The 25,162-nt window shown below is 41.4% G+C and overlaps 4 protein-coding genes across 6 annotated transcripts; 3 read left to right on the top strand and 1 right to left on the bottom strand.

The window, feature by feature from the left end:
• Positions 1-568: 568 nt before the first annotated feature.
• RB195_001311 (uncharacterized protein) lies at positions 569-2,203 on the top strand (the record flags this gene model as incomplete). The annotated part of the gene is made up of 7 exons (XM_064198033.1): positions 569-625; positions 796-857; positions 965-1,059; positions 1,634-1,693; positions 1,768-1,907; positions 2,013-2,084; positions 2,150-2,203. The coding sequence occupies 7 exons, from the start codon at positions 569-571 to the stop codon at positions 2,201-2,203; spliced, it is 540 nt and encodes a 179-aa protein (XP_064053914.1).
• An 806-nt stretch (positions 2,204-3,009) lies between these two features.
• RB195_001310 (uncharacterized protein) lies at positions 3,010-9,594 on the bottom strand (the record flags this gene model as incomplete). 2 transcript variants are annotated; one of them, XM_064198032.1, is made up of 13 exons in its annotated part: positions 3,010-3,204; positions 3,287-3,439; positions 3,495-3,652; positions 5,031-5,139; positions 5,243-5,335; positions 5,393-5,539; positions 5,597-5,694; positions 5,751-5,931; positions 6,298-6,422; positions 6,513-6,634; positions 7,133-7,303; positions 8,808-8,908; positions 9,526-9,594. In XM_064198032.1, the coding sequence occupies 13 exons, from the start codon at positions 9,592-9,594 to the stop codon at positions 3,010-3,012; spliced, it is 1,722 nt and encodes a 573-aa protein (XP_064053912.1). The 2 variants fall into 2 exon arrangements, with proteins under 2 accessions (XP_064053912.1, XP_064053913.1); XM_064198031.1 differs by having other exon boundaries at positions 6,298-6,410.
• Positions 9,595-11,283: 1,689 nt separating this feature from the next.
• Positions 11,284-18,016, top strand: RB195_001309 (uncharacterized protein; the record flags this gene model as incomplete). The annotated part of the gene is made up of 22 exons (XM_064198030.1): positions 11,284-11,527; positions 12,452-12,572; positions 12,640-12,818; positions 12,915-13,061; positions 13,127-13,207; positions 13,329-13,442; positions 13,524-13,619; positions 14,111-14,268; positions 14,376-14,477; positions 15,113-15,252; positions 15,329-15,507; positions 15,633-15,784; positions 15,840-15,909; positions 16,157-16,318; positions 16,423-16,521; positions 16,579-16,673; positions 16,892-16,985; positions 17,055-17,174; positions 17,228-17,316; positions 17,412-17,519; positions 17,659-17,743; positions 17,868-18,016. The coding sequence occupies 22 exons, from the start codon at positions 11,284-11,286 to the stop codon at positions 18,014-18,016; spliced, it is 2,784 nt and encodes a 927-aa protein (XP_064053911.1).
• A 482-nt stretch (positions 18,017-18,498) lies between these two features.
• Positions 18,499-22,851, top strand: RB195_001308 (uncharacterized protein; the record flags this gene model as incomplete). Of its 2 annotated transcripts, XM_064198029.1 has the most annotated exons (8): positions 18,499-18,531; positions 18,675-18,759; positions 20,698-20,833; positions 21,224-21,314; positions 21,439-21,528; positions 21,672-21,829; positions 22,109-22,310; positions 22,654-22,851. In XM_064198029.1, the coding sequence occupies 8 exons, from the start codon at positions 18,499-18,501 to the stop codon at positions 22,849-22,851; spliced, it is 993 nt and encodes a 330-aa protein (XP_064053910.1). The 2 variants fall into 2 exon arrangements, with proteins under 2 accessions (XP_064053910.1, XP_013304958.2); XM_013449504.2 differs by lacking the exon at positions 18,499-18,531 and having other exon boundaries at positions 18,678-18,759.
• Positions 22,852-25,162: the final 2,311 nt, after the last annotated feature.

The raw sequence follows: 25,162 nt of genomic DNA, 5'->3' as shown, positions 1-25,162 counted from the left end.
ATCAGCAATGAAGAAGTCCCCTTTCAGTTACCAAGCGTCATTGTGGAATGCTAATGTTCTTCATTCGTATAGATTCCTTTCTCAATTGTGAACTTATTTCCGATAGTGGAAATAAGCATAGATCTCAAGGGAACTGAATACTGATAAAGATGTCAGGTTAGTATCAGGGAGTGTAGGTAGCACGCACGTAGTCAGTGGAACAGTTCTCGCAAGTTCTCGGAAGTTCTCGGAAGATGTGGATTTTCACTTTTTCTTCTAGACTAGTGTAAACATCACCAGCTTTTTCTATCTTCATAGGGTACCCAGAATATCTATTCAAAGAAACTTCTGCAGTAACCAAATTATTCTCAATTGCTACTCAAATGTGAGCTAATAGGAGAACATGTGTAGTCGTTAGTTAAAATGAAAAGTTTTATTTTACAGTGAGCTGATAGCGGTTTTCCGCGATGTTGCATTTATGAGAAGCATTCCTTCCGCGTCCCTCCTGCTCTCTCTCTCTCTCGATCTAACATCTCGGCTGTAATCTACCGTATAAAAGCGAATCGACAATCCTGCTGGGCACATCGTCATGCAGCGTGTTTTACTTATAATTCTTGTGGCTGCATGCAGCGCCAAAGAGGAAGAAGTAAGTGTAGTTTGTTTGCTCATAGCTTTTTCATTAGTTAAGACTTTTCCGCTAATTAATCACGGCTGTAGAACTTGAATTCGTCGAACTGTCGTAATCCTGTAACCATCTATTTCTCAGAGCACATATTTCCTTTATTTCCGGAAAATCCTTTGAATTCACTTTTTCAGAACATCAAAGAAGAAATAGCGGCCGGATACTTCTCTCCACAACAGTCTGACTCCAGCTATGGGTACAGCTTTTACAAGTTAATCTAGAAAAATCACTCAGTCCCTTCCTTGTCCCTAGAATATCGACTCCCGAGAATGCTGATTTTTCTCTTGCAAGAAGACTTTACAGATACGAGCAGGCGACATATAATCCACCGTCCTACCAGCAGCCGTTCTATCAACCGCAACTTATGATGCCGCCGTTTGCGTTGCCAAGTTACGATGGTATGTCTTAGGGAATCCCTAGCATGATTCACAACAACATTAAATGAAGGTCTGAGGAGTTAATTATTAACTTCCATTAAGTTGTAACTATCATTTCATGGGAGTTATTACCAGAAAATATTCCTCTGAATACTTAACTAAGTGAAGAAAGTTTACAATTGGTCAAGTATTTCTGTCAAAATTTCCGAGACTTCATTTCTTGATAAAATCTTTGAAGAGAAAAAGTTTCCCCATCCCAGAAATGGTTTGCTGTTGTTTCTGGTTAATTTTTACGTACATGTACCATTGGTCAGATTTTGTGCAACTCTCAGGACAATCCTTCTTAATTTCCCAGATGAACGAAAAGAAAAAAAACTGTACGACAAAAGTACTACTGATACTTTGTTCTAAATGTTGTTGATCAGCAAATGTCACGATTATACGAGCTGAATAGCGAATACCGTTTAGAGTATATTGAAAATTGCTCCATATTCATTACCATTTTTTGCCGATCGGGTTTTCTTTTTGTTCCACTTTATGGACTGATTGGCCTATCTTCTTCTTCAAAATGCAATAGCAAAAGTATTTGTTACAGTCGCCTATTGTTCTGTGCACGCTTCCTTCCCCCTTGTTGGAGCCAGAAGACACCACAGAGGTATAAGCTGTGCGCTTCTGGAATACTGGAATATTGAAGATAATTTTGAACATTCTTACTTATTCTACCTGTAGATCGCGATCATCGCCATCATCACGGACATCGTCTTCGCAAGTTCGAGCGACAGTCATGCCGATATACTGCCGTTTTCTCGTGGGAAGCATGTAACAACTGTTGTAAAGTAGCCAGTAGGACTAACGGAAATGCGCAAACTGTGAGATCAAAGTTTTGTTTTCTTTGAGTAGAAGGAGCAACTCCAACTTCTCGGAACGCGTTACAAATACATGAAGAATGAAAACGAAAAAAAGTGCAATTTCAGCGCGATATCGTTGGTGCCCTGTTCGTGTTTGATCCCGATATGGATTTCCGCCGCCACGACGATGAACCGGAAGTGCCTTATCTCTTTTTTCTTCTCTTTTGGATCTTGCCTAGCTTTGCCGTTTGTTTTCGTTTCAGCACAGCAAGAACAAGGCAGTTCAATGCGTATGCTGCGCACCCAAGAGGTTTTAATGCGATAAACATATCATATCACTCACATATAACAGGAATAAAGGCTCTAGTGCTCACATTGTTCATAGAACAAGATACGAGTCAATATGTAAGGTTAACCACGAATTTACCAGATGTTCAGAGAAATGCGCTTAAATCCGAGGTTTCGGTCGCACTTGTAAAAACAGAAACAGAAATGAAGAACGCATGAGAACGAGCGACCTCGCAGGTACTGCTCGCTGAAAATCGTATCATTCCCGCACGGTTTTGCGCTCGATTATGTGTAACTGTGGGCAAGGTTCGATTGTACTGTCGGAATACAGATGTCTACAGATGTCAATGTTAAAAAAACAATATACGGAATATGACCCTAGAAACATCAAGTCTGAAATTTCCTTTCCTGTGGACCTCTGATCCATGTCCTAACCCTGAATGGATGTTAGAGTCATAGGAAATCGGAATATCTATGTTAGCGAACCACTATCCTACGAACTAGGAAGTATGTATGTCCTAAAGAGAGGCAATACAATGCTTTGCTCCGTCAGTCTCCCTTATCACAACCTTAACATGTTTTATCATTTTTAACGCTACTGTGAGAATTCTCAGCACCGAGAACAATAATTCAAATTTACTCAAAGAAGAGACCAATGACGACGTCAACAATAAAGTAAGGAAAAAACAATTTGTGAACATTATTTCTCACATCTTCAATTGTACAACTATTAATTAACACCGCGAAACATGCCAAAATTGGAAACAAACGAACAGTTAGTTGTTAAAAAAAGGAAGAAAATACACATCAGTTTTACACAACATACTAATAAGCACTAATAGTAGCCGGGTTGAGGTGGAGCTCCGTATCCAGACATTGCAGGAGGAGGAGGAACGGCAAAGTTCGGCACTGTAGCACCACCAGAAATTTGTTGATCGCTGGGTTTCGGAACAAGCACGTTCCTAGCAACTAGAGCATCCGGGAAGAGTTCATGGTAGGACGTCACTGGTACATAATTTGCTGTTATCACCTATAATCGCTTTTAAAGAAAATTTCATGGAGCAAATATTATGATGTAAATCACAGATACACCAAATGCAAGAAAACCTTACTTTCCCACTGAACCACCTCCCGTGTAGTGCTGAAACACTTTTGTGGGCGCTTGCAACCGACGGACATTTAACGTAAACGTTTCCTTGTGGACTTGCTGTATCTACATAAACGTGAAGAGCGCCGCCATTTTTATAACACTCCTCAATAACATCCTGCAAAAGCTGGATGATGGAGAAAGTCGTTAATAGGCAGTCTATGGGAACTTACGTCTCGTACTTCAACCGCCCAAGTAGGACGAGTTTCAGTTTTTGGATCAAACATGTTTGAAAGCATAAAACACTGGGTGGCAATCGCAGGTATAGTGGGATCAGCAGCCTGCTGTTGAAGAGCCTGTTGAGCAGACGGCGGCAATTCTATCCCTGTTCCTGAATAAGAAGTAGAAAGCTATTTATAAGTTATGCTTATGTGCTATATTATAAGTTAATAATAAGTTATGCTATATTAATAAGTAAGTATATAAGTTATACTATGTTAATTCACCGCTGTTCTTAGTCTACTAGTTAGCGAATGAATTTCAAACGTGTAAGATCTTAGCTCATCGGTTTCATCTCGGCAGCGATTCTGAGAAGAAGCAATGCGCTAAACTCTAAACAAAAAATCTTCTTTTGTAGTCACCTCAGAACGACCTGAAGCATGGTACAGTTGTGTGGGCGGCTGCGCTCGAAGCAGCCAGCGGTTGCGGTAGACGGAAAGGCTCATCGTTAGTTCCAATCGTATTGGAGTGATGAGGTGAGGTGCTGAGAGTCAGATCTCGATCACAACTCCCACCACCAGTTCCACTACGCTGTTTCGAATGCAACGTGGTGGATATACACTATGTAACTTCACCAGGTTTCAGGCCGTTTTGTCCCTACTTTAAGGGGATCACTCCATCAATCAATCTGAAGTGGTACGGATTTCAGGTGAATCAATTCGTACACGGGATAGTAGATTATGGAGAGGGGTGATTCCGTCCAATTCTTCCTAATTACCGTAAAAAACGGCCTGGAAAATACGGCTGCGGGCGTTCTGGCGCACTATTTTCTAGAAGGAGTTCGACTGCAGCGTGCCAGCCTTTTGCACGCGCCGCATCTTCCGCACCGTTTTTTACGGCAATTAGGAAGAAATGGATGGAATCATCCCCCTTTCCATAATCTAGTATCCCGTATACGAATACTCCACCTGAAATCCGTACCACCTCAGATTCGTGGGGTGATGCCTTTAAATATTAGGCCTAAGACATCTACACATGTGATAAGTGCAGTTATAGGTGCGACAGTGAGGAGCCGGACCCTTCTCAGGTGAAGGGGTCAAGCTCATGGGATGCAGCGCGGAATACGAGGATTCCTTCGCCAACCGTCCAAAAGTGAAGGGAGTCCTTTTGTCCGTCGTCGGCTTCCAAAAATAAAGTCACCGTCGCAAATTATCATCAGTTATCAACAGGCAAGCTAATCCTTTGTTAATGTTTTTTTTCTCACATTTGATTACCAAACCATAGAACACTTATTAGAATGTAATTGAACTTCATAGACAAACTGAAATTCCTACCTCCTCTTTAATAAACACCTTACCTACTGGTCCTATACTCATCTAAAAGGAGGTTTTTTTTTTTTCAAATCAAACTGCAGCTTCATTTTAGTTTTCTGAATTCTCTATGACTATGGGGAATTCTATAGCCTTATATACCGTTAACTCATCACCTAACCAACATTAACCATCACCCGGAATCCAAAAACCCAAAAGTGTAAAATGTTAGCGAAGAACCTTGGGCAAGTTTGGCCATGAGTTGTATACGTCCGCCCTGTCCAAGTGCAAGGCCCTGTTTCTCGTCTGCTACGTCATCCAAACTTCGTTGACGTATTGATTCCTCATCCTACAATGAAATTATCTAATTGGAGAAAGTAAAACACATTTAAATTATAAATAACATCAACTAAAGCTGGTACGATACTAGATTACGAGGAAACACGTCAAACCTCGTCCACAACCGAAACCTTGATAGGTTTGCCGGCAATTTCAAACCCATTTAACTGCTCCATAGCTTTTGTTGCATCTTCGGTTAGTTTAAACTGAATACACACCATATAGTGTTACAACAACATAAGGGAAGAAGCAGTATATCTCACCGTTACAAAACCGTAACCCATACTATTGCCAGCAGGGTCTTTAACAACTTCTATTTTCTCCACTCGACCAAAAGCGTCAAAAATCCCATCCAGCATGCTCTCGGTGATGTTGGGATGCAACTGTGATACATGTAGCTTGCAAGGTCCCTAAAATGGAAGAAAAATGTAACTTTACCACAGCGATGTGAAGAGATAGTAACGAACCTTTGATGGAGCAGGACCAAATCCAAGTGTGGTGCCAATGGTGGCGTTAGCTGCTCGATTTCTTTCAGCACATGTACGTTGAATTACAAGAGGAGCTCCTATATTCATGCAAATAAACGCCTTTTATTTGAAACGGACAAAGACTTGTGAGTACCTAGAAGTTTCTGTCCACTAAGTGCAAGACCAAGAGGAACGCTCTCTTCTTCCCAAAATTCAACGTAAGCTATTCCTTTAGATCGACCTGTGCGTGAGTCAGTGATTATGCGGACGTCGCGCACACTGCCAACAGCGCTGAAGAATTCCTCCAGATCGCGTGGACGAGTTTGGCGAGCTATCTAAAATAAATTAACTAAGGGCAAATCTAACAGCAACAAGTTGGCAGTACAGCAAGATGAAACACAGAAAATTGTGGGACCTCCTAGTTATTTAGATTCCGATTTTATAACACAGGGATCTGTTCTTCAAAAAACTACATCGCAAAGACATATTAAGAGGTGCTGCTTTCTTTTTATGAATCTTAACTTTAATTTCTTAAATGTTTCTCTTTAAGAATTATTGAATGGGAGAGACCTTTCACTACGGCCTTGATAAAAAAAAACCTCCAACGTTATTGATAGCAATGAACAAACTATGACAAATATTTTTTTTAGAAATCTTGGGAAGAACTACAATACATTACAAAATCGAAGGTCATGACTCACCTGAAGAATGAATAATGTCCTTTGATCTCTTTCTTCTGCAGTCATATCCAACTTGGCACCGCGTGGAGGCGACGATCGAGCAGTAAAGGGCATAACATCACGACGTTCCGGTCCTGGGAGACGATCTGTGAAAATAAGATCATGAAACGCCTTTTCGGATGCCCTGGACACACGGACACAGGAAAAGGCAAGGAAATGTTTTGTAAAATCCCCACTTCTTGGTGGCGGTGACCTTCTAATTGGAGAGCGCCTGTCACGGTGATCTATTACACGTGGACGAGATCTTGACCTACGCCGACGATCGCGGGAAGAGCGACGCCGATCGCGCGAACGGGACCTGTAACAGATCAGAACAATCAGCGGGACATTTATGTGAAGCCTGAACACTTGTTTTAAATGTTTTCAGTTGATTAAAAACACATATACTAGTTGGTTTTCCCAACGAACGCTGAAATCTTTCTTGGAGTACACGACCAAAAACATCCGTGCGATATGTAGACACCTACACAATTGTAAACTCGATTGGCATAAAGGGGATGGATATACCGCAACCACTGAAACCTCGACACAATAGCAAGATAACACCACTTGAGGAACTGCATTCAGAAAATGAGGCTGAATGAACGAGCAACGGCAACCGAACAGAAAAAAGACGAAAAGAAATAATATTGCGTAGATTATTTTCGAAGCAGAACAGAAGAAGAGCGTTTTCTTTAAGCTTCCCAAAGACGGGCATGTCACGTAAATAAAAAATGACTCCTGTCACAATGAGGAAAGTGGCTTTCTAACTATCAAGAATTGTACGAAACAAAAAGTTTGAAACGAGAAAACCTACCTTGACCTCCTGCGTTCTCGCGATCTGCTTCTTCTTCGATCCCGGCTGCGACTGCGCTTTCGATCACGAGACTTCGATCTGCTGCGACGACGTCGACGATCACGGCTCGAACTGCGTTTCCTGTCGCGACTACTACTGCGCTTACGCTTCTTACGATCACGGCTGCGCGACCTAGAAGGCAACAGTTACAAAAAGAAAAAAGCGAGAGCCTCTCTTGAAGATATTCTGAATCTGTCCATAAAGATCCTCGTTCCTTGGGGTTTTCCATGACGGCATGTGCTCCGCGCCACGAGCCTGCAACAATGGCCCGAACCAACCGTTCGCTCCTAACTTTTGCCTCGTTCCCACAATTCAGCTCATCAGTTATTCACCTTCCAATCTCTTTAACAGCATAGACGAATTTTTTTAACAGAGTTACTACCCAAAGGATTTTAAGAAGGCGGAAGAACACATGTAACTAGAGGGCAACTAGCAACTAAATGTCCTCTCATTGCATGTTGTTGCTCGAGAAAAAATAACAAGAGGCTTCAAAAGGGGATTGAAAAAGTAGCATCCTGAAAGATGGAGAATTGATGCGAAAAAAAATACAAGTATACAATAAGGGATCGCTTTCTACAAACATCGCGGGAGCTCCTAGCCTACTGGGTTAGCTAACCATTTACTTAAAAAAAACTTATGATATTAATAAAACTTTACAACTAATGGTTGGAGAAGCGCTAGACAACCATATTTGTGAGGAAAATTTACTCAGTCAGATGCAATCAATCCAACAGAAGTGCTCAACATCAAAAATCGTTCAGTAAACAAATGATGAACTGGAGAATTATTTTGATTGCGAACGGTCAGCTCGTTTCACATGGCCGCATTGCATGGTCACGACGCATACCTTTTCCAGTGAAGAAAGCGAGAGGAATCGACTTTCGTTAACGCACGTAGGTCGGGCACAAATCCAAGCGCGTCTCAATCGCAATATCGTCTACAACGACGAGCAAGACTTAGTAAAATATCACTGAACCAAACCAACTACAACCCTGGATAATTTCGCTGCAAACGGCAAACAACAACTTTTCTTGGTTGAATCTAAGTCTCTCCAAAAGTTTTTCTTTTCGAGAACGATCCTATATTACTGGGAAATAAAAATTAAAAAAACTACGTTTTGCGTGAAAAAAGGCCTGCAATTTTTAGCAACTTGTAAATTTTGTTTCTAAACAATACAAATGTTACTGCGGATTAAAATTAAATCTGTTAATTTCTTCTCTATGAAAGCGTTGTTCATTATGGAAAATGTTTGCAAAACTTGCAATTTCAACCTTTCGGTTAGAATCTATGCCTTTACAGATCCAAACTCCTCGAGGGTAATCAATTGCCGCTGTGGTACTTTTCAGCTACTAATTAAAAGAAAGGCCTTAAATGCTAGGACTTGAAAAGCAGTACACTCAGATGAACTGAGGCCAGGGTTCTAGACATTCTATGCGATTATGATCCACCCCACATTTCTGATTATTTTGTTTCTTTCCTCTTTCGTTATCACTACAATCAAACTTTCCACTGAGTCATTTTCTATTTCATTTTTCACTTTTCCAAGGGGGACTATCCCCTAGCCTAAGCCAATTTTGCCCCTCATTCTAACTCATACCTGAAAGAAAAAAGAAACAACACATAGTTTCGTCCTTACCGTGAGCGACTTCCACTTCGAGTTTTATCCTTCTTCTTCTTTGAGGAGCCATTTTCTTTGCCCTTATCGGGAACAGAAGCCTCTTTGGGCGCGCCTGCACTCTGAAAATGAAATAAATGTACTTTTGTGTTATAACTCCTGCAGTTCAGATATAGTCTCCCCATTAGACGTCATAAGTTGCCCTTCTGACTACTAACGTACTAACCTCCTGAGAATAAATGATTCCAGTGACTGTGCTCCCCCGAGATATGCAATGCTCATACACCCGCAGTAAATTCTCGCCGAATATCAAAAGTTCATTAACATCTTCCCCAAGCATTAACCCATGTGTTTCAAAGGGACTGGTCGAGTACGTATTATCCAATTTGTTAAAGGCTTGAAACACTCCGGAAAAAACCTCGCACTTATCAAGGACGTCTGCAGCTAGGTAAAGAAAAACTACTCAAGCTAAGCAACATCTCAATGACAACCGTGATTGAAAAGTGACAACTTCGCAGAATTCGATGGTTTTCGACACTCATATTTCTGCACCTCAAAGAGAAAGGATGAGATGCAATGCACAAAGGCAATACACTGCGCCCAGGTTTTGTAGAGATTTCCTTCAGTTCTCCACTCCCATTTCAAGAATAGAGAACAGGATTTATCTCATGAAACTTAAATACACGGAAGCTGAAAAGCAATACCTTGGAGCGTAAACGCCGTTCGGACGAGCACATACCTCTGTTGACTTCGACTCTAACGCATTCTCCAACATATCGTCGACATCAAATCCACCATCATCCGCCATTCCTACGGACTCTCCGTTGGTGACTTAGTAGTTAAAGCTGAAGAAGATTATCTCGTGATGATCACAACACGCGCGCTCACGTCAGCGGCAGCACAATTGAGCGCGTTGCATGCGAAAATGAGAGCGGTTTTGCTCCGCGAGCTGTCGAACGAATGCCCCGCCCATCTGATGAGGGTTCGCCCTCCGAAAAAATTTGCAAGTGCCGAGGCAAGTTCGCAAGAATTGAGCCTTCTGACAAACTGTGCCTTCATCGCAACCGATGAAAATCAGTGTCGAAACGTTTGAAAGAAGAACCAGATCTTAGGACGTCCCCTTGCTTCATATCTAACTCTTCGCCTGGCATCGAATCAAGCGTCCCCTAGTCCTGAACTTAGCGCCAAGCAAAGCTGGTTTATCACTAATTGGGGAAATAGATGGATTTGACGGCATCTCGCCATGCCCATCATATTAGCGTCGACCGAGAAATTGCGAATGATACCGGGCGGAGCAAACGATTGCCATGATAAACAGGCGGATTCTCGCTGCAAGAACAGCAGCACAGTCCTCACTCCCGTCCTTTAAACAGAAAGTGGTTTTCAGTCGTTGACTCTACTCACCGGATACTAGCTAGAAGATTATTTGTGGAGGTTTGTGGGATTCAGCACTTGCATCAGTTCTCATGCATCTATCTGCTATCCGCAGTTACGCGTACCGTCTGCCTCTCCTTTCAGCAGCCTTTCTGCTCACCTTCACATCGTCTCCTCGTGGCTTTTTGAATTGGTTTTTATTTTGTTTCTTGAAGTGTTTACATCTTTCCTTTTTTATGGACTTTTAAAATTGCGAACTTTCATCTGTCCATTTCATCCATGTTCTCTCTTCTGCCTTTTTTTTTCTTGCATTTGAATTAACTCGAATCACAACTTACTAATGAAATTGTTGCACTTTAAAGCGACCTCGTCACTGAAGTATCGAGAAGGGAGTCGTGGGAAGATTTTGAGCACTATCATAGGTTTATAGAAACTTACTACTGTTACCATGAGAAATCCCTCTGGAGTTACATCACTCCATTTCTGAGCTTTGCCGAACTGATAAGTAAATCTTGACGATCTGCGCTCCAAGGTTTGTTAAGTCTGGTTTGCAGAATTTTCGGATCCTCCAAGATAGCTCCAACACAACTTTTCAGCTTTCTAAATCTAACTTCTGCGATTCATCTCTGTCAAAGATCTCTATATGGCTCGGGCCAGAAAAGATCCGTAGGTAGCAATCCTTTCTCGACATTTAAAAAAAGTAGAAGGAATGCCAAGCACGTGTCGCACCCCAAATTTCGTGTCGTTAACCTCCAAAAATAGAACGCCATGTTTTTTTTTCATCCAACGAGAACCGGGCTTGAGCTTCAATTCAAATTGAAGGAGTAAGCATGCGAGGAATTTGATGCCTTTTCCGCGGAAGGTTTTTCTCCAATCAATAGCGATACAAAGACGCAACGATCATCTGTTCTGCGGACGAACAGGCGGTAATGGCCGAGAAACAGATGTGCTCGTTGCGATCGAGTGTAGCTAGCGTTTTTCCTGTACACCTTTATTCACTTTATTCCAACAATACATAGAAATCAGTGCATCCAAGCCACAAAACGATTTCTTAGACACCATCTAGCTTTGATACTCTTAGAAAATAATTGTTTCTGAACGAGTCAATGCTCTGAAGAACAGGATGTTACTCTTCTGGCTCGCTGCGTACTGCATATTGCCAACTTTCTACTGTCTTAGCTATTCTTCCCATTATCAAGTTGCTTCCCCATCCGCCCACAAACTTCCGGAAGATGTCGTCAGATTTCGGCGATATTTCTATTTTTCACATTCATCTACGGGAAAAATCAAACGAGCTGCAACCGCTCGTGTGGAACGCATTTGGCCTGATGGGGTTATACCCTATCTAATAGCTGGAAATTTCTCAGGTGAAGTGTTATTTTTGTTTGTTTTCGTTTCGAACAGGAACATCTTGTCACTGTAAGGTTACAAAGGGTTACACTGTAAGGTTTGCTAGCTGTGTCATTGTAGGTTCTAGGTGATTGCGCAGTGAATGTGGATTTATTTAGAAACTAGCTCTAGGGGACGCAGATTTTAGTGTCAGAAGTTCCATGTTTCTTCGTTTGTGTGGTGAAGTAAATGGGAGATGAACAAATTAAAACTAACTAGAATTAAAACAATTAAATTAAAAAATTAAAACATTAATTATAAAAACAGAGAAACTGAGCGAGTGAAAATAAACTGAATCTTTCTCTAAATCGAGCTAGGTGAGAAGTTTTGCTTGGTAATTGAAGTAGCTGTTAAGAAATGTTAATTCGTTGCATCGTAATATAAACTCCAGTATTTTTTGCATTGTTATCAAGGGTTTTATTATGATGGATTGAATCTCTTTTTATTTCATATTTGAAGGTAGCAGGAATACAGACTACATGCTACTGAACAATATAGGTTCGAAAAGAAAGTTACCTATTTTGTCAGGAAACCTTCAAATATAGTCCTTTTTAAACTTCCTGGCTTGTGGATCATGGTGTCATCACATGTTCTTTTCTTGTCGGTGGTATCGACAGGCGCAACCGCCTTGTTGTGGCGTATTAATCTTGTCGGGACTACATGTTACTGCAGTTTCTGTTGAATAATGTTTTACAATCTGTCATATGCATCAAAGACCCGAAGAACCTATTGTTGATTTAATTAAATCAGAATGCTTACTACGATTGTTCGGGAGTGCTCGGGTTGAGCAGAAAGTCTGGAAAGATTAAAAAACGGAGTGTAAAAATATCTACAGATAATCTAAACAGAGAGGCGTAGAAAAAAAAAATAGTCAGCACTGAATGTAGATATTTTTATTGCAGGTGAGCATAAGAACTTGTTCCAGAGGGCGATGCGGCACTGGGAGAATTACACCTGTGTGTCGTTCGTACCTAAGCTGGATTATCACAAACATTATATAATGTTTACCATCGACAAGTGCGGGTATGTTCAATTTTTTGTTTGAAGGACGAAGTGTTTAGATGATGGGAATCAATCTCTAGATTTTGAGGTGCTGCTCTTATGTGGGACGCCGTGGTGACGGCCCGCAGGCTATTTCAATAGGGAAAAATTGTGACAAATTCGGGATAGTAGTTCATGAACTTGGTCATGTAGTCGGTTTCTGGCACGAACATACTCGACCAGATCGAGACCAATATGTGGACATTTTCTATAAAAGTATTCAGCCAGGTACATCATAATTGCGTTTTTTTACTATCTTTCTTCGATCGTTAATTTGTTATACTAGATTGAAGAGCCTCTGTTACACGTACATTTCTTAACTAGGACAGGATTATAACTTCGAGAAATCGAAACCGGAGGAGGTTGATTCGCTGGGAGAGCCATATGATTTCAATTCAATTATGCATTACGCACGCGACACTTTTTCACGCGGAACATTTCACGATACGATACTTCCAAAGCCGAGTTTAGGTGTGTCTTCCTTTTTCACATATTGTTTATATGTTAAACTCTCCAGATATGTCATATTTGCTCAGGTTTCCGATCAGAGATCGGTCAACGGGTGCAGCTAAGCGAAGGTGATATACGGCAAGCGAAGAAACTGTATAAATGCGCAGGTGATTGGAATGTACACATAGCTAATTATTAAACAGTACTTATTTGTGTACATGTATACTAGCAGAAAGTTTGAGTAAAATTCTTTTGTCGCATATTGAACTGGTGGCAAATCTTGTTAAGCTTGTGGCGATACATTGCTCAATGAGTCGGCCGATCTCGTTCCGTCCACTATCGGTAGATGTGTTTGGCGCATTATTGCAGCTGAAGGCCAGACAATATTTCTGAATTTGACAGGTTCTCTGTGTGGATTATTACCGCATTCTCTTTAGGACTGGATAGTATTCGTGAATTGTCTTATCCATTGATTATGTCTAGGTGCTTTTCTGAACTCCCCCCTCACCGATTGTTTGTCGGAGCAGGATGATGTCATCATCGTTCGCGACGGTTACTCTCGGAGGGCGCCAGTATTGGGTTCGTAGCACTTCTTTATTTCATGTGAAAAATTGTTTTGGTTTCTTCGTAAATATCTAGACTTTTGCGTTTGTCATGTTTTATTAGTTTGTTGTGTTAGCGTAGAGGCGGTCCCGAGCGATCTGGTGCTCTAGAAGTGGTGCATTTGCGCAGCGCCATTGTCAGCGGAGCAGAAGGGCCACCCAATTGATTTCCGTATTAACTCACCATTAATGCCATTGAAAACAGCTTTTCGCCTAGTTCTGCTCCTTTGCAATAGTGAAATTGTTGCGAGACTGCGCTGCTTCTGCGTAGCGTTCCTCAGGTCTGCGTTTTCTCGAGCCAAGTAGTACAAAGCCAACCATTGTCGTGCTGACCAAAGTGAGGGGGACGCGGTGATTGTCAAAATTACACATGCTTAGTTTCTTCGAGACCCAACTGATTGTCGATGTACGTCTTCCGAATCGTGCGACTCAGGCTCTCTCTGTGATAACAGACATTACTCTTTTTAGATAAAATCTGTGGCGATGAAACCAATTATCGCACTGTGGTATCGTCCGGAAGTCGACTGTATGTCGAGCTTCTTTCGAACTCACTACCCCAAGCATCGCTAGGCAAATACCATTCTGTTTGTGGTGGTCCAATTTACGCTGATAGCGGTGTCATTCAGGCAAGCCGGCTTGTACATTAAAACAAAGAAGAATTATGCCAACATCAGCTGTTTTCTGCGGCGAATGTTTCGAATACAGACAGTGCGATTTTTATTCAGTTTTTCAGAGTCCTAGGTATCCAGAGTCGTATCCACCGAATGCTGACTGTTTGTGGACTGTCCATGTTTCGGAAGGCTATCAGGTTGCCGTCGAAGTGGTTTATTTTCATGTATGTTTGCTAGTTAGCATCAAAGATAACTCAATGATTTCCTTGAGCTGTAGCCAAGATTGGTATTGATCGTCTTTATTAAACAACGGCTAACGTTTCGGCGTTATCGCCTTCGTCAGAGCCTGGAAAACTCAAAGCCATTAGTGATTTATCCCCTCAAGCGCCTCATCACCCTACAGAAAGCACCCAAACGGTGAGCAAACTCAAACAGCAACACATTGGCTAGTACTTACCTCATTAGCTAGACTTGTTAACGCATCAGACCACCACGTACCACAACTACGAGTCACAAGGGTTTTATATAGGGACCTCACGGCCCGCCCTGTAGATCAAAACCCGCATAGGTCTTGATATGGGGATAACTGCATGCATAACAACATGCCGAGATTCAAAGACAGTCGAACATGGGCAATAACTCAATGAGCTTTTTGAAAGGAGTAACATGTTTCTAAAAAAATTATATTTTCGCCTAGAAATGTAAACGTCCGTCGAAAAAAATGCATAGTAAATGTTCATTTCATGTTAGTCTCACAAACGATAACGAATAGTGTCAAGTACAAAAGAGACGTTCTGTTCTTCATGGAGTATTTTTCTCCATTCGGTTTTCATTATAATCATACGTTTGCTGAATTCAGCTCGAACAACACAAAGATTGCATATATGACCGTGTAGTTTTTTGGGAGAGCACTGAAAGTGGAGCCCCGTTGGCTACATTGTGTGGATCAGTAACGAAGAGACAAATTGTTACGAGAGCAAGCAACGAAATGGCCATAAGGTAAAAAAAAACTGACAGCACTTTTGAATATAGCTTGGAAATTTCGAATTAATAGAATCAAGAACTAGTTTTGTAGGCTATTCTCTGATAATTCCGTGCAAAAGTCAGGATTCGAGATAGCGTTTGTTCGCGAACTGGACGAATGTACTTCGGGAGCACATCATTGCGAACAGCTTTGTGTTAATACAGTCGGAAGCTTCAGGTGCGACTGTCATGTTGGGTACAGTCTTCGCCCGGACGGAAGAACATGCGAGAGTGAGTTTAGTGTTCTAAAAATCCACAAATATTTCACTTGGACACTGTCAAAATGGGAATTGCGTACAGTTACTGAAGAGATTCTGACTAAATCCTTCGGACAAGTTCTTTTTTTTTTTTTGCAGGCACATGCGGAGGTTTCATACGCGCTTCTTCTGGTTCTTTTGCTTCACCAAACTTCCCCCAACACTATCCCTCTTCAAAAAATTGTGTGTGGGAAATTGAAGCAGATGAAGGATACCAAATTTTCCTTAATTTCACTTCCTTCAATGTAGAGGTAATGTATGTACATTTGCATTGTAACATACTGTGTCTATACCGCAGGTTTTTAGGGGATGAAGACGGAATGTGCTTATGACTATGTGAAAATAGGTGAAAGTGAGAAGCTCTGTGGGGATTATGGTACGAGTCCACGTCTTTTTTTTCTCTTTTTGAGCATTTGTAGGTAACGTCTAGGTCAACAGTCCTTTCTAAGCTCTATGTGTTACATTGATGAAAGCACCTGCTACTATCCTGATAGAAAACCTGGTCCACAGTACATCTCGTCAACTATAAGACAGGTTTTGTATCAAGATGTTACTCAGAACTTTTCCGTAGTTGATCCATGATTGATTGTTCTTTGACATTCCTCTATCAATATACTCTTTAGCTGAACCTCTGCTATTCACATCTGCCTCAAATCGAGTCAGAGTTGAATTTGTTTCTGACTCGTCCGTAGAAAGAACTGGTTTCTTTGCTCATTTTATTGCTGACCTTAACGAATGCCAAACGGATAATGCTGGCTGCGAACACATTTGCCAGAATCGTCTGGGTAAGGGGAGCTTTCAACTGATTTTCTACTACATAACTGATTCTTTTCTGCGAATTACTTGAGATTATGGCTGGCTGTGTATCGGGAAACTGGATTTTTTGTAGGGTCCTATATATGTCTCTGTCAACCTGGGTATGTCCTTGCTGCGGATGGGCATAATTGTAAGGAAGGAGGATGCTTCTTCGAACTCAATTCGCCTTTTGGTATATTCTCTTTGCACTAACACCTATTGATGGCAAGATTACTCTAGGTTCATTCAGGTGAAATCAATACGCCAAATTTTCCAAGCGATTATCCTAAGGCCCAGAACTGTACCTGGCACTTTGTGACAACGCCAGGACACCGTCTTATGCTTGTAAGATTTTGTTTACATGTGTTTGCCTTCGAATAGTTCAACAGGAGAAGTACGATGAGCGCTTCCCTGTGCAAAACACTTTTTTCTACTTAACAAAGATTCCTTTTTCTCCTCTGACCTGCTACTGTCGATGGCACATCGGCTTCCCTCGGTTGAACATTTTCAGCTTCGACTATACGTATGTTCAGTGTATTGGTTTAACTCTGTTTCATTGCTAGACTTTCTCATCGTTCCAAGTAGAAGAACATTCACAGTGCAAGTATGATTCGGCGTCGATATACGATGGAGGAGACACTAATGCTCCATTGGTTGGTAAGTGATTGTGCCGTTCTGCTATTATCAAAAGAGAGCATAATAATTTAAGTATGTCTTCGATTCAAGGTATCTTCTGTGGTGTGACACCACCTCCAATGTTCATGTCTTCAACGAATGAGCTCTTTCTCACGTTTACTTCAGATGCATCTGTCTCGCGGCAGGGGTTTGAAGCACATTACACATCAGGCATGCCTTTAATTCACCGCTGCATATCTAGTCTGTTTTCTTTCGTTTTGCAGTTTGTGGAGGTAGGCTAACTGCCGAGTCATCACCGGGTCATATTTACTCGCATGCCACATTCAGCGACAGCAAATACGGAAAGAGCCAGGTTGGATTTATCCCGTAAAAAGCTGTAAGAAGAGCAAGTTTTGTAACTGGCTCTATTAGTCGCGACTAATACGATCATTATCAGTGATGGTTTAGGACTGTTGGTGGAAAATATCAGCAAGGTCGCGTCAACGAGGTGTGCGAATTCAGTTCAATGCTTTCACGTTAGAAGCTGAAGAGAGGTGTCAGTATGATTATGTGGAGGTATTTCTCATTTCCCATCCACATTCTTTCATCATATTTCAAAGGAATTAGAGTACTGCTAGAAACGTTGTACTAACTGGAAACACATATGAAAGTATAAGTAAAAACAGTACGAAACGCTATTTCCTATTCATTGAAGGTCTACGACGGGTCCGAACCTGTCCAAAATCGGTTGTTTGGGAGGTTTTGCGGTGACAGCATCCCAGATTCCATCACAAGTACAGGTGTGGTTGCTTTCTTCTCGACCGTTCAAAATATTTCACCTCAAAACATCATCCTTTCGTTTCTCACTATTGATATTGCTTGTGCTTGCTTACTTTTTTTAGCGACAGTTTGTATTTGTTTTAGGACCGGAAATCCTTTTGATTCTCCATACTGACGATTCAGAAGAAGAAAAAGGATTTGTAGCTGAATATCGTGAAGCTCCGCGTGGTCGCATAAGACCGGCGCCACAACCTACACTGCGGATTTCAAATAAGGAGCCACTGAACTTTTGAATTTTTCACACGTGTTATCACAAGCTAGTTAAAGGAATGGATTTATCCGATTTATAGCTCGGCTCGATTTATCCACAGTAAAAAAAAACAGCGGACCTGCTATCAATCTCAGATCGAAACGTGTGCGCTCGTCAGTGTAGATTATTCTGCTATTTATTTGTGCCCCACGTACTCAGGGCTGGTCGTGAATTTCATTTTCATCTACAACATTTTATTTGTAGTTGGATATTTGTTACAGCGATAAAACCCACCAAGCAGTGAGCCCCCCCTTGATCTGTATGCAAACAAACGTTACCATGTTGACAATCACAATCGACGTCAGATGTGTTCAGCCGAGTAGCCGCGACGCACCCGCTGCAACGCAGTTCCATACTGTACTCAACCTGCTCTCTTCTGTCTATAGTTTTCTAGTAGTAGACGTTCACTTGGTTGACACATTTCGCGCCGCTGTCTTTTATACTGCACATATCATTATTTATATCATGCCTGCCATTTTGTCACTATCGTTAATAAATGTATCACGAGAAATTTATTTGTTTACTTTTCGAAACAAAGATTCATTGTTAGAAATCAATAGTTATTTGAAGACTACGGAGTGATTCAGTCAGGTATGACTTAGGTGTTCTGCAATTGTCTTTGCTAATGTTTCCTGCTAAAGGGTATGCCTGCTTCGTTGGCGAACTGGATGGCACATTTGCCCCCTGAGATGACTGATCGACCTATTCACTCACTTAAAATCCCTGGTGGGTGACAAAATCATGATTAGATCGACTGGGTAGGGAAATTTTGAGACATCTCTGTGAATGTGAAGTGTAAATTGTTATCGTAAATTGTAGATTGTACTCTTAGCACTGCGAAGTACCGCCGTAGCAATCCTCTTCCCGGATGACTGCTACCTCAAGGCATATATTTTCTCTGTTTAGCTTATGCTCTCTTCCGTCCCAATCGAGTGAAGTGAAAGAAATGTAGTCGGGGTAAAGTATACTGTAACACTACGATTACATCTCTTTCCTCGATGCTTTTTTAAAATACTTTTTCTTTGTTTTTTTTCGTATGATAATGCATGAGTAGGACTACACAGCCTTAGTGAAGTCTATTTCACTAGTTCTATGGTTTGTTTTGCTCCTAGAAAACCTCTAACGTCTTCGTTTGTGAACGTTTACTTCATGCTTCTTCTCTATAATTGTACACTTTTCTAGTTCAATGATTTCTTCAAAATCGAGAACAACTCCTCACTCGTATCTAAACTTACACCCGGCTGCGGGAGGGTCCGCCCTTTGGACCAATGCTAACGCGCCGCGAAATTCAAAATGGTACACCGAGTAATTACTTCTGTTGTTTCAGAGGAATAAACTTAAAGGAAGGTAGAAAATGAGTGCCTTACGGTGTTTTGCGCACTCTCACCTTAAAACAAACGAGGAGAATATCACAATGAACCTTAATCTAAGAAAGAAAATAAGTATTATCTCCGAATTTCAAACCGAGTAACAGATGAAATTGGAGCTTAGGCTTTCTGATCCCTATCATGCAGTTAGGAAGTAAAAACAGAATGAAAAAAGGAGAGTATTGTTAAGAAGAAAGAGTGAAAAAGAAAAACAAGGAAACAAAGGGGAATGAAACTACACATTAAATAAGGAAAACAGTGCAAAAGCAAATGGAAAAACGAGGAGAAGACTGGACAAAGGAATAGTAAAAGATTTTAGCTGTGCAGTTACCTGAAGTGATCGTTTCTTTATCATGCAGCTAATGCTGCATGATAAAGATCAAAAAGCCTAAGTTCCAATTTTATCAATTCCTCAGGTTGAAATTCGGAGATCACACTTCCTTTCTTTCTTGGATCGAGGTTCATTGTGATATTCTCCTCGTTCGTTAAACGTAAGAGTACGTGAAACACCTTAAGGCACTCATTTTCTACCTTCCTCTAAGCTTATTCCTCTGAAACAACAGAGAAAGTAGTTACTCAGTGTACCATTTTGAATTTCGCGGCGCGTTAGCATTGGACCAAGGAGCGGAGCCTCTCGCAGCCGGTATAAGTTTAGATACGAGTCATCCCCTCAAAGGTTTTTCACTTCAGGAAATCCTCACTTTTTGTGTAATTTTGCGTAACAATCCTTCTTCGAGATCGGGTTTTCAGATACAATGCAAAACGATAAAACTAAAGAAAAGGACTTTGTAAAGACTATGCCTATTAATACACCATTGCATGAAACGAAAGAAAAAAGTGCAGAAAACAAGGAGAAAAGAGGTCCAGTGAATTCCCCGGAAACTATGGAGGGAGTTCAGTGCCCGTGTTCAAAGAGGACGCGACATTGTGTTAATACACGTTTCACGTCGACTGTAGGTTACGCGCGCATACGTATACACTGCTAATTTCACAAAGGAAGGTTCGATGGAGTCATGGCACTACAGATCTACATTTATGGAAAATTGCAGAAAAAAAAATTGAAATTCGGAAGTTATGAGAAAGTCACACAGGGAGAAACTTCCTGTGGGAAAAAGGAGTTGGAAACTTTGTTAATTTGTACGTTTGAACAAGCCTGAGATTTGCATTAAATGCGGTTGAGGCATTCATGAGTACAACATCCTCAGTTCTTATTAGAATGAAGTCGAAATTGGGTTGCCAAAAGCAAAAGAACGATGTATTTGATTATCGGAGTTGGAATTAGATATTGTATCTTTAGGATCACATGATTCCGGAGCGACAAAATCCCTTAGCCTGAAGCTCCCTGTAGCAAACGATGAAAGTGCTCCTATTCGTCAGCTGGGGAGGGCTCCATGCATACGTCGTGGAATTAAGAGATGGGCTGTTACTCAAAGGTCAGATCTCTCAACAAAAGTTTTATAACAAAATTTGTATATAAAATTTACTGTGAATATTAATAAACCGACAAATTGCCGCTGATATTTCGTGACTGTTTAATTCAAAAGAGAATGGATGAGTTGTGCAATAGTTTTACACTTGTTAGTGAAGAATCCATGCAAACATCAAACATCTCACTGCAGCAGCAATTCCTTTAGTTTTATTTTAGTTTCTTTAGTATATGTCGTGACACATAGGCTACTGCTGAAGGTGCAAAAACGGCGGAAAAAAATCTAATCGACTCCTTGACAATGTACCCCTGATGTCTTACAAACTTCGTGCGTGCATTTCAGACTAATAGAGATTAGAGGAGATTTGCAATATTCGTTATACGAGACCTGTTGCAGCTACTCCGTACGGCAACAACTTGATCTTGGCATTCGATATTTTGACTTACGTGTGTCGTATCCACCGCTGAAAATCCGCGATTCTAGCACGGTAAATGCACTAAAACAGTGTAATCTATTGATAATATCCCCTACTAATCTCTTAGTGATCTCTTCTTCTGTAATGTAATATCCCGTATTCTATTGAATCTATAGCTGGAAAGTTTCCATTTTAGGATTTTCGACTAGTTCATGCCCTTTACGGGCCCAAATTAAAGGATGTATTTGAGCAAATTCTTGATTTTCTCACTGTGAATACAAGAGAGGTATGTGTTAACCCTTTTAAGCTTTGACGTTCTCCATCTTCATCCTTCAGAACGAATTATTTAAGAGATATTTTATGCTCGTTACAAAACATTGGAAGTTTTCAGACTATCACAGTGGATGAGAAATTAGTAGGAGTTTTCAGATTATTGTTCTGGATATGAATCATCTTTATGATTTCGACACGCAAGCTTACAATCTGCTTCACGACGAAACGATCAAGTCGTTGGGAAGATCACTCTTCTGTCCTATTAATCCTCCAAGCAGAATCTCTCTCGATTTTATGTGGAGGAATGGATATCGGTAAGAGATCCAACTTTTAGTTCTTTTAGAATAATTCCTCGAAGAGAACGAGAGACACATAACACTAGCATACTTGGATCGAAAAACGTTTTGTTTCAATAGCCATGAACACTAATGCGTGTAAGCATAGTGAACTTATCAAACCCCTATTTTGGGGTTATTTACTCTTGTCTCAATCACTGTATGGATAATTGACGAGGTAACTGACGCCGTGATGCAACATTAAGATTTGAAACAAGGTCCTTCCTTGAAAGAAAGTACTACAGTTAACGTTTGCAGGTTTATAGTATTCTGTTGTTATACCAACGAGTCAGCTCTGTTTTGGCCGAGCTACCTGATTCCGTCGCCATGGCCGGATACCAACAAAGTTGATATTCTTCTACGGATCCTTGAGTCTGACCTGGAAATACGCTGCGATGATCCAGATCGTCAAGGATTTTTCGTTTCTCAAGGTGTTTTAACACCTAAAAACTATGATGTGGTAGGTCTTCTCTGGATATTTCCACTGGATTAATCCCACACAAGTTATAGTAGGATCAAAACGACATGAAGCATGTACGCAATTGCGTACGCGGCTTCTCTCAAGGCTCTTCGGTTGAGCGTAGCGGCTAGGAACGTGGTGGAACCCTTGCTGGCACCACCCATCACTTTGCGATGGTCCCAACTCGGCCTCAACTGCTGCCTCCGAAGTGCCGTTTCGAGCGCGTGCGCAAATGCACCTCAACTACACTTGTGATTCATGTCGTTTTGACCTGACCATACAGTTCGAGTGTGCATTTGAGAGGTTGTACGTAAAAGACAACACAATCGCAAACACTCTGAAGGTCTCTAAATGGTTCTCATCGCTTCGCTCTGCTCTATCACAACGGGCCACGGAACGGGTACTACAGTGGCTTGCTGATCTTGATAAAACGAAGAGAGAGAAGGTGAACGTCGTCATTTTGGATTTTGTCGACGAGGAATCTTCTAGCTACATAATTTCGCTTAATGGCATTCATCTGAATTCGGCGTCTTCCTCATGACTATATATAGTTCTATATATGACTATATATGACTATGACTATATATAGGAAAATATATCTTCTTGCACATCTGCAACATACGAGAAATATATCTTCGTGCAACTCACTTCATTTATGAATTTGTCTTTTCTAGTTTTTCAAAAATTTCTTTGAAGCTGTGATCATCATTCATTAGAAGTAAATGTGGTTCCCTCTTTCTAGCATTTTTTTTTTGAAAGGTAGCGTTTCCCACCAGAAATGTCAGATGTTTGTTCGCTGCAAAGTATTTTGTTCTGTGCCTACATCTCATGTATTGATCTGTTTTGTAATATTGACCAGAATGTACAGAATTTTCGAATAAAAGTGAAAAATTGTTGAATGCTGGTAGTATTTTATTTTCGATTTGCATAGTAATGGTGCGGGAGTACAGTCGGGCCAAAACGACGTGGAGCACGGCGCGCTTGCGTAAGCTGCTGGCTCGAAGCGGCGAAGTCGAGTTGGTGGTTGGAATAGACGTGTGAACATCGGCGAACGGCAACGAGAAGCTGTACTAGGACGGGCCACTCCTCGGTTCTAACCGCTTATTTTCACCGCAGCCGCTTATGAAATGACGCTGTGCTTCATGTCATTTTGATCCTGCTATAAATATCATGCTATATAATAACTTGCTTATTCTGTCATGTGTGTGTGTGGTGTGTATGCGTGCGTGCGGGCTGGCGATGCGTTCCTTGGTGTCCTTGTCCTATGCTTCCTTAATCCGTTCTTGGTCTGCAGGCGTCCGGTCCGTGGCTAGTCAACTCATAACTACGAACGAAACGCGAAGCAAAGGTAAAATGAACTATGGAATGGAAGTGCGGCATCATCGAAGAGAAATAGGAGAAATCATGGCCGAGAATGAGTGAATGAGATAAATGAAGTTTGTCTCGTACGGCCTCAGTGCTCAATACAAAGTTACTCCTCTGGTGGCTAGTTCCAGAGGAGTAACTTTGTATTGAGCATTTGGGTGGGTGGGTGGGTGTGGGTGTGGGTGTGTGTGTGTGTGTGTGTGTGTGTGTGTGTGTGTGTGTGTGTGTGTGTGTGTGTGTGTGTGTGTGTGTGTGTGTGTGTGTGTGTGTGTGTGTGTGTGTCTGTCTGTCTGTCTGTCTGTGTGTGTGTCTGTGTGTCTGTCTGTGTGTCTGTGTGTCTGTGTGTGTATTTTAAAAATATTTTATCTTAAATTTATTTTAAAAAAAGAAAGGGGAAGGTGTTGTTAGAAAAACAGAATTAACTAATTTTGTAGAAAATGCCTCTACTATTAATTTTCATTGCTCAGTGATGGCGAACGAAGGGAAAACCACAAAAAGTCTGTAGCCCGCCTTTAGCTGGACGTTCTACCTCCTACAACAATTCGGTCTAGTTATATTTGTCAGATTGCAGCCTAAGTCATCAAAGTATTGATCTAGGTATGTTTGATAATTCAGATTTTGAGGTGTCATCATTACACGGCCTTCAGCTTGATGATGGAATAAATGTTAGCAGTTTCTTTTCCAGTTGATCTCAACCTTGATTTTAAATTAGAAGAAGTATGATATCTGCACCGACGTTCGACCGCAGCGTTATATACCACCTTTTTCAAATTTGAGCCACTAAAGAGAGGCGGTTGATCTAGTGATTACGTTAATTAGATTAATGACTTACTTGACTTGACTTAATCGGATGGCCGGTGTTACCGCCTAACGCGGCTATCTGCATCTACGCCGGGGTGTGTCGTCCCCGAACACACCCGAGCCCATCCTGTTGGATCTTTAGCTAGAATTCGCAAGGGATCTACCCATCCGTCACTATTCCACAAGCGCCGGAATTTCACTTCTCGACCGAATTGCCTGTCAATGCAAAATGTCCTAAGATCTTCCTTCACCAGCTCCGTCCAGAAGTTTCTTTTACGACTAGGAGGCCTTTTTCAATTAGGATCTGGAAGCATCTCCAGGACAACTTGGACAAGACGGTCTCCTTATAACGTGACCAAAGAAGCGAGATGGCTTTTCAGAACCACTTGAGAAGGCCGGGAAGATGTTGACGTTTTCCACGTGTCATCCGCCGGGACACCATGTCCACTTCCGAGTACAGTTCTTCGTTATGGCATACCGACGGCCAAAAGTAGACTAACACGTAAAGCGTCTAAACAGCTTTCTCTCCATGCAGTCAAGCTTTTCCATCACAGTCGCCGGCGCTGTCCAAGTCTCCGACCCGTATATCTTGATAGGGCGAATTGCGTATAGGTGGACTTGTAGCTTGATTTCATGGCGATTGGGGTAGACTACATGCACTCAGTCAGTGAGTTGAATGCCTAGTT

Source organism: Necator americanus, chromosome IV (assembly GCF_031761385.1).
Source record: "Necator americanus strain Aroian chromosome IV, whole genome shotgun sequence".
NCBI classification, from domain to species: domain Eukaryota; kingdom Metazoa; phylum Nematoda; class Chromadorea; order Rhabditida; family Ancylostomatidae; genus Necator; species Necator americanus.
This window is presented reverse-complemented; position numbering and strand designations above follow the sequence as displayed.